The 14,203-nt window shown below is 41.9% G+C and overlaps 1 protein-coding gene across 1 annotated transcript in view; it reads left to right on the top strand.

The window, feature by feature from the left end:
* The window catches only part of dagla (diacylglycerol lipase, alpha), a 43,396-nt gene that overhangs the window by 9,511 nt on the left and 19,682 nt on the right, over positions 1–14,203 (top strand). Inside the window, exons 2-9 of the mRNA XM_079498057.1 lie at positions 8,663–8,764; positions 8,878–9,089; positions 9,937–10,038; positions 10,149–10,287; positions 10,739–10,826; positions 12,173–12,307; positions 13,012–13,089; positions 13,908–14,032. Coding sequence (XP_079354183.1) covers positions 8,670–8,764; positions 8,878–9,089; positions 9,937–10,038; positions 10,149–10,287; positions 10,739–10,826; positions 12,173–12,307; positions 13,012–13,089; positions 13,908–14,032 — 974 coding nt within the window. The 5' untranslated portion in view covers positions 8,663–8,669. The remainder of the gene's footprint in view (positions 1–8,662; positions 8,765–8,877; positions 9,090–9,936; positions 10,039–10,148; positions 10,288–10,738; positions 10,827–12,172; positions 12,308–13,011; positions 13,090–13,907; positions 14,033–14,203) is intronic.

Here is a 14,203-nt window from a genome sequence, read left to right on the forward strand (position 1 = left end):
AGAGACAGGCCCAGACTGCAGCCACATCACTGACCCATACTGCAGCCACATCACTGTCCCAACAAATTGTCAATACACAATATGCCTATAAATTATAATCCCACTGTGACACGCTTGGACTCGGCACTCCTCAGCCATCCTTGCCATTTTTCTAGGCAATCTGTTGGCGCTGTCCCTTTCTCCCCTGACATTGTATTGTGCATTTAACATTTCACAACGATGTGCCTTAGGACAGCAATATGTTAGGACTCTCTTTAATCAATATTCGCACCTTTTGTTGTTAAAACTCATTGACTGCCGGAGTATATAAATAAATAATTCAGCTGATTTCAGCCAAATGACTGCCTAGACCCATTTTAGTCCAACATGCCATGAAGATAGACCTCTCAATGTACAGTAACACTGACCCACAGTCACAAGCCTTGCAAGTTGCACGTTCTGATTCATGACTGAAGAAATGTCATTTGGGCTGATTCCTGAATGTCTATAAAATGCTATGATCTCTAGGGCATGATGTAAAATGTGTGCTTGCCCACAGGCATGAATGATTTAAGGAGGCAGGAGGGATTGATTTGCAGTTAATGGTTTCAAAGTCGTACGATTTGTCATACGTTACCGCAGTGAAATTTGTTCTCCGCATTTGACCCATCTCTTGGAGCGGTGAGCCGCAGCCAAGGAGCGGTGAGCTGCAGCCGTGCCGCGCTCGGGAATCATTTGATTAGTTGATTTGACCCCCCAATACAACCCTTTGATGCTGAGTGCCAAGCAGGGAGGCATTGGGTCCCATTTTTACAGTCTTTGGTATGACCCGGGCTGGGGATCGAACCCCAACCTCCCAGTTTCAGGGTGGACCACAAGGTCACTGTCTGGTATTAAGGTCAGTACAGTCAGTTTAAGGTCAGTACATGTTGAGTAATTTCCTCCATGTGGTGTAAGGGAAAGTCTGGTCATGCACCGTTCACTTTGCAGGAAATAACTTTTGCTCTTTGTACCTAATCATACTAGCAAATATTCCAAAGCATCCTTGCATGCATTAGACTAGTGCCTGCAAAGATATTTAATGACAGGTGCAGCTGGGAAATGCCACCAGTCATCCATTTAGGCAGCATACTGAATCTGCCATTGAGTACAATGCAAGAATGTAAACATGCAGGTGCAACAAGATTGTCTATCTTGAAATTAGTTCAGACACGATTATCTCACATCAAACTTTTATTTTGGTGATGCCTCATTCATACAGGTTGGTGATTTTATTTGTGCTGAAAAAACGACCGTTTTGAAAAACATATGGTCGCTTCATTACAAACAGCTTCATTACAAAATGTTTTCTTCCTCTAGAATTTATGTTGGCATAGCTCATTGTAATGAATATCATTAAGCAACAGTCATGTTCACATTACCAATTACAATAATGCATAAGTAGCAAGTAGCCTTGGGAACCAACGGTTCTTGGGCCATGTGGCCCTTAGGTCAGGACGTCTTGTTTCCGTAGCATGAGGCAGCTTGCCTTGTAAACCCACCGAACATAATGCCAGTATGTCGCAGTTACTTATCCCCAATCCAACCATGAGTGCCAATCAGAGAGGATTAGTACAATTTCTATAGTCTTTGGTAAAACTTGGCCTGGGATTGAACCATAGAGTTATAATATATATCTAGAGAACGGATCGAGGAGCAGCTATTCACTTCAATGGAAGTTGCTCAGTGGCGTTTTGAAGGACCCGGAAGTCTTCCGGGTAGTACCCCTCCAGCGTTGATATGATTGGTTGGTTCCTATCATAGTACCCCTCGCGCTGTTCTTGTGGTACATCTACGCCACGTCCTACATCATAAATTTTACCTGGGCCCAGCCCGCCTGCAGTACCAGGTTTTGACCAGTAGGGAGACGGCCTCAACGTTGCCCAGGCATCCTGGGGGCTTGGATTGAACCCTGACCTCCAAGTTTCAGGGCGGACTCTCTAATAACCACAAGGTCACTGAGCTGGTCACAATAATGCATAGCATTGCTGTTCAATGCGTTAAATTGCATTTTTGCTTTCCTGCTGCTAGTGTGTGTCTTCAAACTGGTCTGCTGTAATAATCTGCTGTATTTGACTAAGGCAGATAAAGTAGGGCCTACCTAGGTTATTTGTATAGAACAAGTTAAGTAATAAAGATGCTGATGCTATGACCACTGCCTGGGGTGACAACATGACAGTTGAAGAGTCTTGCACAGACTATGATAGAAATTGCAGTACTTACTATTCTTGTGTAATTAGTTCCTTTCTAACTTCATACTGAGCAAAGGATATAACGGTTATAATTCAGGTGTAACACATTCTTAATAATAATTTGCAGAATTAACAAAGTTAAACAACTAGCCAAATTGTCATGCTGACCAAAAAGGTGTAGGTGTACCTTTTTCATTGACTGAATACTTTTTAGACAGTAGCCTACAACTGGGTTAAAAACACGCCAAGTGGATGACATAAAGCCATGGTCTTGTTTCCAGTTCCATTGTGCTCCATTTGGACAAATCAAAAGTGCAACAAGAACCACTACACAAAAATAAGGTAACAATAAAGTGACAGATTGCAGAATATGAGATGAGAATATGAGATAAAAGAATACGATGAAAGAAGGCTAACATACTCCTGATCCTGCTGACAGCTGTTTAGCAGAATTGAGATTATCACAGTCTGACTTGATAATGCTGTTGCTGCAGACAACCTGCTACAGGACTAATATCTCAGCAGCACTGCTGTAGGGGACAGAGCAGCATAATTTGCTTAGCTATATTTCGTCATCATTAAATGACTTGTGTCAGAGGGTGTCTCGCGTGCCCTGGTCTGATGCAGTTCAGTGGGTCTGTCCAAAGACAAGGCAATGATGGCAGAATGGAAGCCCTGTCATTGTTGCATCATTGTTGTTGTTACATCACATGGGTACGGTCCTGCCACACAGCAGCACACTGTGTCGACTCGAGCACAAAAGCGTTTTCTCACATGCAGTGACTTGTCACAGGCATTCCATAAAACACATGTCAGATGCAGAGATAAAACGGCAGGCTTTGTGGGTAGTGAGATTGTAGTTTATGACTCATGAAGAGGATAAAACGGGGAGAACACACATTAGCCTAGTAGTCTATCCTACTGTATGTGGAGAGTTTTAAATCGAGGTTAATAAAGCAGATAGGATCTGGTTTGTGCTTGTGAAGCAGCTTGATGCATTTGAGCTTGCCTTGAGCTCAATATGTTAATGTTGTTTGAGGATACGTTTTAGATGTCCTTGGATTGTGTACGTGATTAATGTGCCCTGAACTGATTTCTAGACATTTCATTATCTCAATATTTTCATCTATTCTACTATACCACCAGTACATCATGGTGTAATTCTTTTTGATCAATATGACAAGATTTGTTGTTGCTCCTGAGCTACATCTAACATTTAGAAAATGAATAAAATCCGCACATCCACTGACGAAGGCCTGCGCGCCGAAACGCGTTTGTCTGTCTGGTATGACTGCTGCTGCGGAGCACTTTGATCATTAAACAAAGACTCTTACTCGACTGGATGTGCGGATTTTATTCATTTTCTATATGTTCATTTTGAATCTGCACCCAGCACACGCCTGAAACTATATGAAACTGTCTGAGTAGAGCGGGCCTTTTCCCTTGAAGTGAACTACATCTAACATTATCATTACATAGCAAAGCATCATTGATTTGTTTTATTGTGATGATAAATATTTAGATCCTTAGTTGTTGATAAATAAAACAGAGTGCTTTTTCCCCCAAAACCTAAATGTAAAACAATATGTTTTTTCATTCAACATTTCCCAATCCCCCCATACACACAAACACCTTCAGCCCTCCAAAAACATGATAACAATTAACAGTAGCTCTGTTCAGCCCAAAGCCTTTCTGTGACAATGGTTCACTGTCACCAGAAGAGCAGTAGTTCTACAAGTAACATCCATAATATGGTGTGTCACCGTGTCACGCTCCATATATTATGGCTTATGGAGCGTGACACGAGGCGTGATGGACTGACAACCATATATGTAGGCGTGACGGATGGATCGGCTGACAGGTTTTGCATTTTTCATAGTAATCTGCGACCTACCATCGCAATAAATGTCTAAGAGTAAACCATAAAACAAGGAGTTGAGAACTTAGCTGGAGAAAGCAGTATTGAAGAGGTGGGTTTTGAGGGCGGTTTGTATTAAGGAAGGAAGAGAAGGAGGGGCGACTTTTATGTGGTTGGAGTCAGAGAGTGCATTCCAAAGGGAGGGCATCTGCAAATGAAACCTGCTGTGCCTAAGTGCATCTGCTAATGTCCTCAGTAATACTGTAGATGAACAGTACTACTAATACGCTGTTTTCCCAGGCCAGAGTGATGGATGGAATGCCCTTGAGGAGGACAGTTCTATTGAGAGGTTTGTAGGGTTGATGATGACTCCCTGAAGTGAGTGAGGCCAACTGAATGTTGACACAGATCTGGCTGTGGTGAATTTGCTAAATGTGATGTACAAGTATGTCAGTTTACATATACATTACACACTGTAATATATGCTATAGTATACAGTATATCTGTACAACGTTTAAAAGAGGCGTGGCCATATACAGTATATCACAGCATTAAACCACTAGTATTTACTGTTCACAGGACCTGTAGTCACAAATGCTGGGTCATAGTTGTCTCCACCAGGCCAAAGGCATGGGTATAGCTAGAGAGTATGTTTTGCACTCCGTCCGTGTGTGTTTGAGTCCGTGCGTCCGTCCGTCTGTTACCAGTTAATCTCTGGCACCGTTAACCCGGCCAATGCCAAATTTTGCACACAAACTCCTTGGAGGCCAATGATGAACCTCTGCCCCAAATTTTCTGGAACGGCCTGTTATAGCGACACCAGGAGGCCAACTTTTGAAAAACATTTTTTTTATATTACTCCTCCAGATTCTGTCCAAAAATACACACTATCTCTATAGTCATGTGTTCAAGCCGGATCTGTCCGATATTTCATATTCCATCCCAATTGGCTAACATTGGCTTTCAAAGTTTGCAGGATTGGCCCGTTTTCAACAAAAAGCCTCAAATCATGAACGCAGTGTGCAATTTACGTGAAATCTTTCACGGACTGGTGGATTTTTGCAAAACACATTTTTGGAACGAATCATCCAATTGCCATCCAAGGCTTAAGAAGAAATGGCAACCTTTTCACATTGGCCTATTATAGCGCCACCAGGAGGCCACAACCTGACCTGCCCTGGTGGAGACCTGTGCCCAGAGGGGACTTTATCTAGTTTGCTCATAAATTACCCATTACCGTTATTTATTCTCTAAAAAAAAAAATAGAAATAGGATTTGGTCAATTAACTTAATTAACTGTAAACTAGAAACTGCCCCAGTTAACAAAATAGTAGCTGCACTGGAATTATAAACAGTGGGCAGTTTTCAGAAAACATTACGCAGCCATTCTGTCAATCGTTGGTCTTTTTTGCTCTGTCTTGTAGTTCCTTTTTTAGTAATTCTAGTAATAAATCTAGAAGCTCTGTTGTTTCAGCGCGACCTTGCCCTTTAGGGCGTCTTACTGGGGACTATTTTGTACTGTAGGTACCCAGAGAAGTTATTTTTGGTGTTCATTCATGTCAATGTAATGTAGTAGGAAAAATAAGAGTTCTACCAAAGTGGGATATCGCTCCAAGGGCAGGGAGCGGCATGCTAGTTTACAGATTGGGTTGATAATTTCTAATTATACCCAATTAAAGTTAGAATGTAATTTCCACATGTGGAGTCCCTGTAGGGAGTTCATGTCATATTGTAACAATAGGCCTAGAGGGAGGCACTGATAACACTGTCCCTAGTGGTCCAGTCAGACTCTCCTGCCACTGTGAAATCTGCTACACTTCATTAGCCTGATTGATTAGGCCTAAATGAGATGGGCTTTTTTTAACAGCGACCTAGTCATGATTGGCTGCCCCTAAGCCAATGGGAGTCTGACCTCATACTCTGAAACGCTGCCTAAGCCAAGCCTAATATAAGCTCTATTTGCTCAGTGGTAAAAATGACAGTTCTTACGCAGGAAACTGGGTTCAAATCCGGGGTAGAAGAGGAAGGTTACATAGCTTGCAGCTTTAATTTTTATAGTTTTTTATGGCCACATGCCATGGGGCATTCAATGTGCTATTTTGGCTGTTGACAGACTAATGCACATTCAGGGCATGGCTGCCCTTTGGAACGAGTGGCTGTTCAAAGCGGACCGGTTCTGAAGAACAGTTCATGACCACAGTTAATAGTTTTCATATATGATGATCCACTGTTTTTGTTGTATAGTTGATTGAAGAATGTGTATTCATTGTAATAAACGTATAGACATGTGATCACTCAATCAAATGAGCTCACCACCTGCTATGGGTCTCATCCATATTAACGAGGGCGACTGTGATTGGTCATTGTGGATCTATGTGTATGTATGTATATAGCTATGTGGCTACCTATTATCAGCAGATGCCTGAAGAAGGTGTTTGATCGAAACATTGCCTATAAATAAAGTTCGTATTGCAAGTGCAGACAGTGTGCGGGTCTTTGTGCCTTTTACTGAAAATAAATATTGAAATCGAGGTTTCAGCGATTTAGGCTAAATCGTGCAGACCTAATATATCTAATCGATTTACTACTTCAGCTTTTTTATAATTAAATGCACATAATTCATAAGGAATGCATAATCCACATAAGGAAATTACAACTAGCCACAAAAGATCACGGGATCTATATGTGAATGTAGAGTACTGGGGGGGATACCATACTGTGTGTCGTAGGCTCAATATGTTAGTTTGTCACCTCCCCCTTCACATTCAATAGATCCCGTTATCTTTTGTGACCAGATGTAATTTATTGGGGTCTAGTAGGACTTTAGTAAATAATAAAAAAGAAATCGCTATAACATTTTGTAAAAAAAATACATATTTAGTTCAAATGCCCCCGCCGCCCTGTCAAAAATAGCTAAAAAAAATAACACTCATCTTTTACTTTCTCTACCAACAACCTAAAACATGAACCTTGGTTGAAAAAAACGAAAGTTGTCCTTTAAGGACAGGTGCATAGGACAAAAAGAAGGGACAAATTAAAACAATGAAAGATACTGTCTACTCTAAACTGTAGGCCTTGTTTTACCAAACAACGTTTCATCAGGACAAACATTGAACATCAAGTAAAATGTCATGATTGTCTATCTCTATCTCAAATGGGAATAGTGTGTTAAGCATGTTAATTAAATGCAGTTCACAAATGCAGTGTGATGTGACTTTTACAGTGACTGTAGTTCTGAAGGGTGTAGCAAGGTGGAGGGCATGGATGCGGCACAATGCTCATGACTAACAGGGGGAAAATGAACACTTTAGGCATGTGTTTGTTGAAGAGCTGTGTGGTACAGCAGCAGATGACCAATAGAATAGCCCTGAAGTATTGTACCCACCTTCTAATTCTGACCTACTTTACTTTATTTATTTCTAGGCATACTTCCCCTCTATACTTAGATTTTGGCACTGTCACATTGAAAGGTCTTTTCAGACCACTTTATTCAGTGGCTGCATGGGCAAATAAACGATATGTAGAACCAATAACTGACTTAATCTTTCTTACTTTACTTACTTAGGCCTTTGTATTCCTTTCGGAACATAGGCCATTGATGAGTCGTTTCCACCCTCGTCTGTCTTGCGCCATCCTCTCCAGCTGTTTCCATGACTTAATCTTAAACTTAATCTTTCACTATGCTAGATTTTCAGGCCACTACATGGCCTTCAGATCTAGTCCTATATTACACTGATCAGAACAAATCTCACACAGTTATTATTGGCCACTTGAAATGATAAACACTGCTGCCTGTAGTGACCCTTATGTTTGCAATTTAGTTTATTTTTTCCTGGTGTGACTATTCACATATACCTGCCGAGTTTGGTGTGGATTGGAGTATCGGTGCGTAATGGCAAAGGTTTGAAATAGTCTCTGTGATATTGTATTTGACCATCACATCCCTCAGTCTGGGAAGGCAAGTTTTGAACACTAAAACGTTTCGGCCGAAACGTTGCTGTTTCTCTTTATTAAAGTTTTTCACTGCATTTGAAGACGGTGTGCAGGTGTTTTTTTTCTTTTTCATGACGTCGGGCACTTAGTTGTCCCTCTCCTACGCACCTGTCGCCTGTAGGTGTGCAAAAGCCTTGAATTTTACACTAATAATTGCCTCATCTGTGGGTGTCTTGCCGCAGAGCTGTCAAAATATACATTAGTAACATAACTATGAATCAGAATCGGAAGCCTTTATGTGCCATACATGACATGTAAACATGTTAGGAATTTGTTTCGGTAGTACAGTTACAGATTGCAGTTACAGATGAAGCCTGTATTGGCCCCTCCTACTGCCTGCTGTCTTTTAAAGAGTTCAGCTTTAGCCTTAAGGGCATCGTGACTGGGCAAAGAGAATGGAGACAGTGGAGAGGAGCAAGGTCTTGGTCTAAAGATTAGGAAGTTGTAAATTGTTGCAACATCTTGGGTGGGTGTCCTTTTGGCTCAGCTAGATAAATGGTAAATGTGTCCACGTTTACATTCTCACTATTATTATTTTATGTTTCTATATTGTATGTCTTCCGGAATTATTTAACAAACATTAAAATCTTTGTCCACACAGGGCAGTGATGCCGGGCATGGTGATGTTTCGGCGGCGCTGGTCAGTTGGCAGTGATGACCTGGTGCTACCCGCTTGCTTCCTCTTTATATTGCACTGCATTTGGTGAGCAAATGCATCCGTTTTATTTGTATTTTCCTATTGGTTTGTCTGTTTGTATCTATTATTTGTCTATGTATGTCATTTCCTCTAATGTATTCTGTGTCATTTGTCCTCAGGTTGGTGGTCCTGTCTGTGGTCCTGTTCGGCCTGCCGCATGGTTTCACTCAGTCCTGTTCCATCACCCTGGTGGATCATGGCAGAGGCTATCTGGGCATACTGGTCAGCTGCCTCATCAGTGAGAGTGCCATTATGTGGCTGAGCATGAGAGGCAGCATCCTTTACACACAGCCCAGGGAAGCTGTGCAGTATGTGATCTATATACGCCTGGGTAAGTCACTGGGCACACACATGATGTCCTCTCTACTGTATACTGTATGCTTGGGTAAGTCAGTGGGCACACACATGATGTCCTCTATACTGTTAGCTCTGGTCCATAGCCTTCTACTGCTTCTACGATTCTGCCCTGCAGTATAAGGCTATGGGACTTTCGGTTTTAAATCTCAAATCGAAATCAGACCAGCCTCTCCTCTTTAGTGGAAATCTCACAAACGTTTGACCTACTCACCAATACAAAGACGGGTTGTGTCAATAGAAAGCCTACTTTCCTTAGTGGACGCACTCTGAGCCCCCCACCACACGTATAAACGGTACTTTTTGGCCAAAAAGGGATTTTGAAATACTTTTAGTTACTCCAATGCGCCCTCTACCGATATTGCCCAGAGAACTGCCTCATAGAGAATATTTTTCCTAATAAAAATCCCTTTCTGGCCAAGTGGGGGGCCCACTAATGAAAGTAGGCTTTCTAATGACACAACCCGCCTTTGTTTTGGTGAGTAGCAAAAACGTTCTTTTAAAATACGCTAAAGAGGAGAGGCTGGTCTGATTTCGATTTGAGATTTAAAACTGAAAGTCCCATAGCCTTATACTGCAGGGCAGAATCGTAGAAGCAGTAGAAGGCTATGGACCAGAGCTACTATACTGTATGCTTGGGTAAGTCAGGGGGCAGGCCCTACACTACTACCAACGGAGCCTGCCCGTTGGTAGTAATATTTCACAGATTGTATGTGAGGATTACATGTAGGCATTGACTCCACTTATTGACGCCAGCATTATTTTATTTTTTACTGTTTGAGATTATATTGATTGATATTCTCCCTCTTTCTGTTCCTGTCCAGCCATTCTGTTGGTTGAGCTAGTGTATGCTGTGGTGGGGATTGCCTGGCTTGTCCAATATTACATACCATGCTCTGATGTCACTGCCAAAAACCTGGCTTTGGGTAAGTAAAGGAATTCCGAGTATTAAATTGCAGGCTTGAATTTGATCACTATTTATGTATTTATTTCAAATCTAGGATGACCAATATTGATTATATGACTCCTCCCTCAGGGATTGTTGCATGTAACTGGCTGGTCATCTTCATGGTGTTCTTTACCCTCATGTGCACCTTTGATCCCACGGGAAGGACCTTTGTGAAGCTCAAAGCTACCCGTCGACGCCAACGCAACCTCACCACATACACACTCAGGTACTAACGGGTACTTACTCTCTCTCACTCTCTCTGTCTGTCTTTCCCTGTCCCCTCAAACAATTGAAATAGCTTCATTAGTTTTTAAAGCTCCATTATGTAATTTGCTAATAACTACAGTATAATTAACACATTATGTCCCATACAAATAAATAGTTGCATTTATAAGCAACACATTCCACCATATATTTGAATGGGACACATTTGACTATATAGTTATTCAAAAGTTACATAGTGGATTTTGTATACATTTCTAGCATTTAGTAGTAGTTTCTGTCTCTCTCTCTCTCTCTCTCTCTCTCTCTCTCTCTCTCTCTATATCTATCTGGCTCTCTCTCTCACTATGACAGTATCAGAACACAGAAGCACAGAACACCCAACATACCAGTCACACATCACTTGCACTATCGCACCAGTTGAATCTTAACATAGCTCTGTGTCTCTCTCTCAGACACAGACTAGAGGAAGGCCAGGCCAGCAGCTGGAGCAGGAGACTTAAATTCTTCATGTGTTGTACCAGAGCCCAGGATACGCAATCAGTGAGTCACATGCTCCCTCACACTGATTTTCTTTCTGTTGTTAAGTGGAAAATATAGAGAACAGGGAATTATGACACTTCCTGTTAACCGTTCCAGTTAGTATTATTATTAGAGGTTTTCGGGGGCAGCAGTGGCCTAAAGGTTAGAGGAGCATGCTTGTGACCAAAAGGTTCTCTGTTCAATTCACTGGGTAAAGGAAACCTGGGCGAGGAAGTAAATGACTAACACTCAGCCTCCCCTGAGTCCCCTCGCCCCTGGCTGTGGCTGTACTGGGCAATTTCCAGGTTTTACTTCGAGCTCTGTGAACCTCCCTTGCAATAAATAAACCGTAAAAAAAAGAAATGGCCGTTTCTGGTGAATGGGCAGTACTACATACTCAACAGCAATTATTTTCTGTTAATGGCTTTATTTTTTGTATATTTTATATTTTGTGAATGTCTACATTTTCAGCAAACTTAGCTGAATAGGTACACCTCACGACGTCATGACTAAGTCACCAATGTGAAATTTGTTCATAAATCAATCTTTTCTCCAGGTACTATTTTCAGCTACACTTTCCAAATCAATAGTGCATCGAAATGTATTGTATTGGATTAGCTATCTCAAGCTAGTTTCTTGTCATGTAGATTTTCATACAGTACTAAAATGAATGGGATACAATCCTCTCCCCCCAAAAGATGTACTGTAGGCTATGCTTTGGAAAATTGTTAAGTCGTGCTCAGTGGGTTAAAGATGCCAGCCTGCCGGTATGGACCTTTTAAAGTCCCTGACACACCAAAATGAGTCAAGTATACAATGAGTCATAGTCATTAGTCAATGGGTGGTCAATGACCACTATTATCGACCTTTAACACATTTTGCCACATTTACTTTTGTCCCAATCGTATGCTACATATGATAAGCCCTGGGTTGCTATGTGGTCAGTAAACGGGCAATGACCCGGGATCCAAGATGGCCGCACCCATTGACTTACAGTTGTTTTGTTTGTTTGTTTGTTTTTGTTTGTTTTTAACCGATAACTACAGTGTCGCTGATCACGGTTACAACATTTATGTTTCGGGTGAATTAAAAAAAGATGAAAGATTTACAGTAACATACGGTAGGTCTTTTTCACTTCGGTTCACGGACCTGGGGTAATTTTTCGCCTTAAGCTAAGGCACAGACTGAATAGACCTCGGCAGGGTTGAAAGAATGAATGAATTAATACCTGGCAGTCAGTGATTGTGTTAATACTTAATACCTGATATCTGAAGTATTACACAAGAACCAGACCATACGTTGCATGCTTCCGTCACCAATCATCTACCATAGAACTTTGTCCTGATGTCAGAAGTTGTCTTTCTTAGGATGCCTATTCGGAGGTGGCCAGCCTGTTTGCAGAGTTCTTCAGAGACTTGGACATTGTGCCTAGTGACATTATTGCTGGTCTGGTTCTGCTCCGCCAGAGACAGAGGTCAAAGAGATCTGCCATCCTGGACCAGGTATCACTTCCAACCATTTCTGTGCATGTGTGCAAGTGTTCACATGCATGTGTGAGTGAGTGTATGCAGGAGGCTTCCCCATTTTTACTACCTCGTTTTGCACCAGTAAGGGGAGGGAGGGGCTAGCCCACAGTCACTCAGCACACACAGAAGTCAAGGCAGACGGCTGGCTGTGGAGCGTGAAGCACAACGGACCTGCGCTTATGACTGAAAGAAACAACACAAAAAAAACTTCGGCAAAAACAGAAGCCCAACACGAGGATAAAGGAAACATTCAGTCCAAATGTCCAGTTTGCTAATTCACAACTACTACTACTACTTTGGTGTTGAAACTTCGACTTTCTCTAACTATTTTCACGACAATAGCCTACAAATAAAATGTATGCAACTGCTATACTAAATTATACTAATTGGTCAATTTAAGTAAAATAATATAGCTGCTGCCTTTCCATAGGAGTATCTCAGAGAATGTTTTAATTCTGGATAAAACCATAAAATGGTCTATGGTCTAATCTAATGGAATAAATGGATGATCAAATGCAGGAGTTTTGAAGATTCAACTAACTGTAACTAGAGCCGTCGCCTTGCCCCGCCCCCCTCCCTCTCCTTACTGGTGCGAAACGGGGTAGTAAAACGGGGAAGCATACAGGAGTGTTGTTGTTGTTACAGGAATAATGTATGATTATAACCTTTACTCCCCTCAGGCCAACAATGATATTTTAGCCTTCTTATCTGGGATGCCTGTCACTCGCAAAACCAAATACCTGGACCTTAAGACTTCAGTGAGTATCTGTGTCTCTGCTTCTGAATAGAATATCAAAATACTTTGGTTTACCCACTTAAAAGGAACAAAATTCTGCTTGTCTTTGTGCTACTTGAGAAATCCCGGAGGGGCGAAACGTTGTTGTATATAGGTTGAAATAAAAAGGACGGAGAGCAGAACTATATTGTGTGCGGACATTTCACTTTTTTCTTCATTTGTCTTTGTGCTACATTCATGTAATACACCTAATCTGAATCTACCCATTTTTATCTTCCATATGGTGTTTCATACAGAACATTAGGCCTTAGATCGAAATGGCCTAATTGAAAGTGTGTGTGTGTGTGTGTGTGTGTGTGTGTGTGTGTGTGTGTGTGTGTGTGTGTGTGTGTGTGTGTGTGTGTGTGTGTGTGTGTGTGTGTGTGTGTGTGTGTGTGTGTGTGTGTGTGTGTGTGTGTGTGTGTGTGTGTGTGTGTGTGTGTGTGTGTGTGTGTGTGTGCGCGCGCGTGTGTGCGTTGCATCATCTCACGATAAGATGATGATGTTGCATTAGTGGGAGTTAGGGCCGATTCATACTCCTATTTTACCGCTGTTTCGACGCTGTAGAGCCGGCTCGTCAGAAATTTTCAGTAGCACCGAAGAGCCGACTTTAGGACGGTACCCGCCCCCCCGAACCTCAAATGACGTCACATTGTAGGCTCTACAAGCCGAACCGACTTTTATTCGGCTCTAAAATAGGAGTATGAATCGGCCCTTAGAATGTGTTGTTACTCTTCTTCATTGGTTGTTAATTGACAGAACTCTCATATACAGTACTCTTTGTGTCTTTTCTTCTCCCAGACTGAGATGAACATGTACAAGGATGTGTGTTATTTCATGCTTTTTGCCTTGGCTGCATATGGTTGGCCCATGTACCTAATGAGGAAGCCTGCCTGTGGGCTATGTCGCCTGGCCAGTTCCTGCCCGTGAGAGCACACACACACACACACACACACACACACACACACACACACACACACACACACACACACACACACACACACACACACACACACACACACACACACACACACACACACACACACACACACACACACACACACACACACACACACACACACACACTCACTTACCAT

The sequence above is a fragment of the Electrona antarctica genome (genome assembly GCF_951216825.1).
Source record: "Electrona antarctica genome assembly, chromosome: 3".
Lineage (NCBI taxonomy): Eukaryota > Metazoa > Chordata > Actinopteri > Myctophiformes > Myctophidae > Electrona > Electrona antarctica.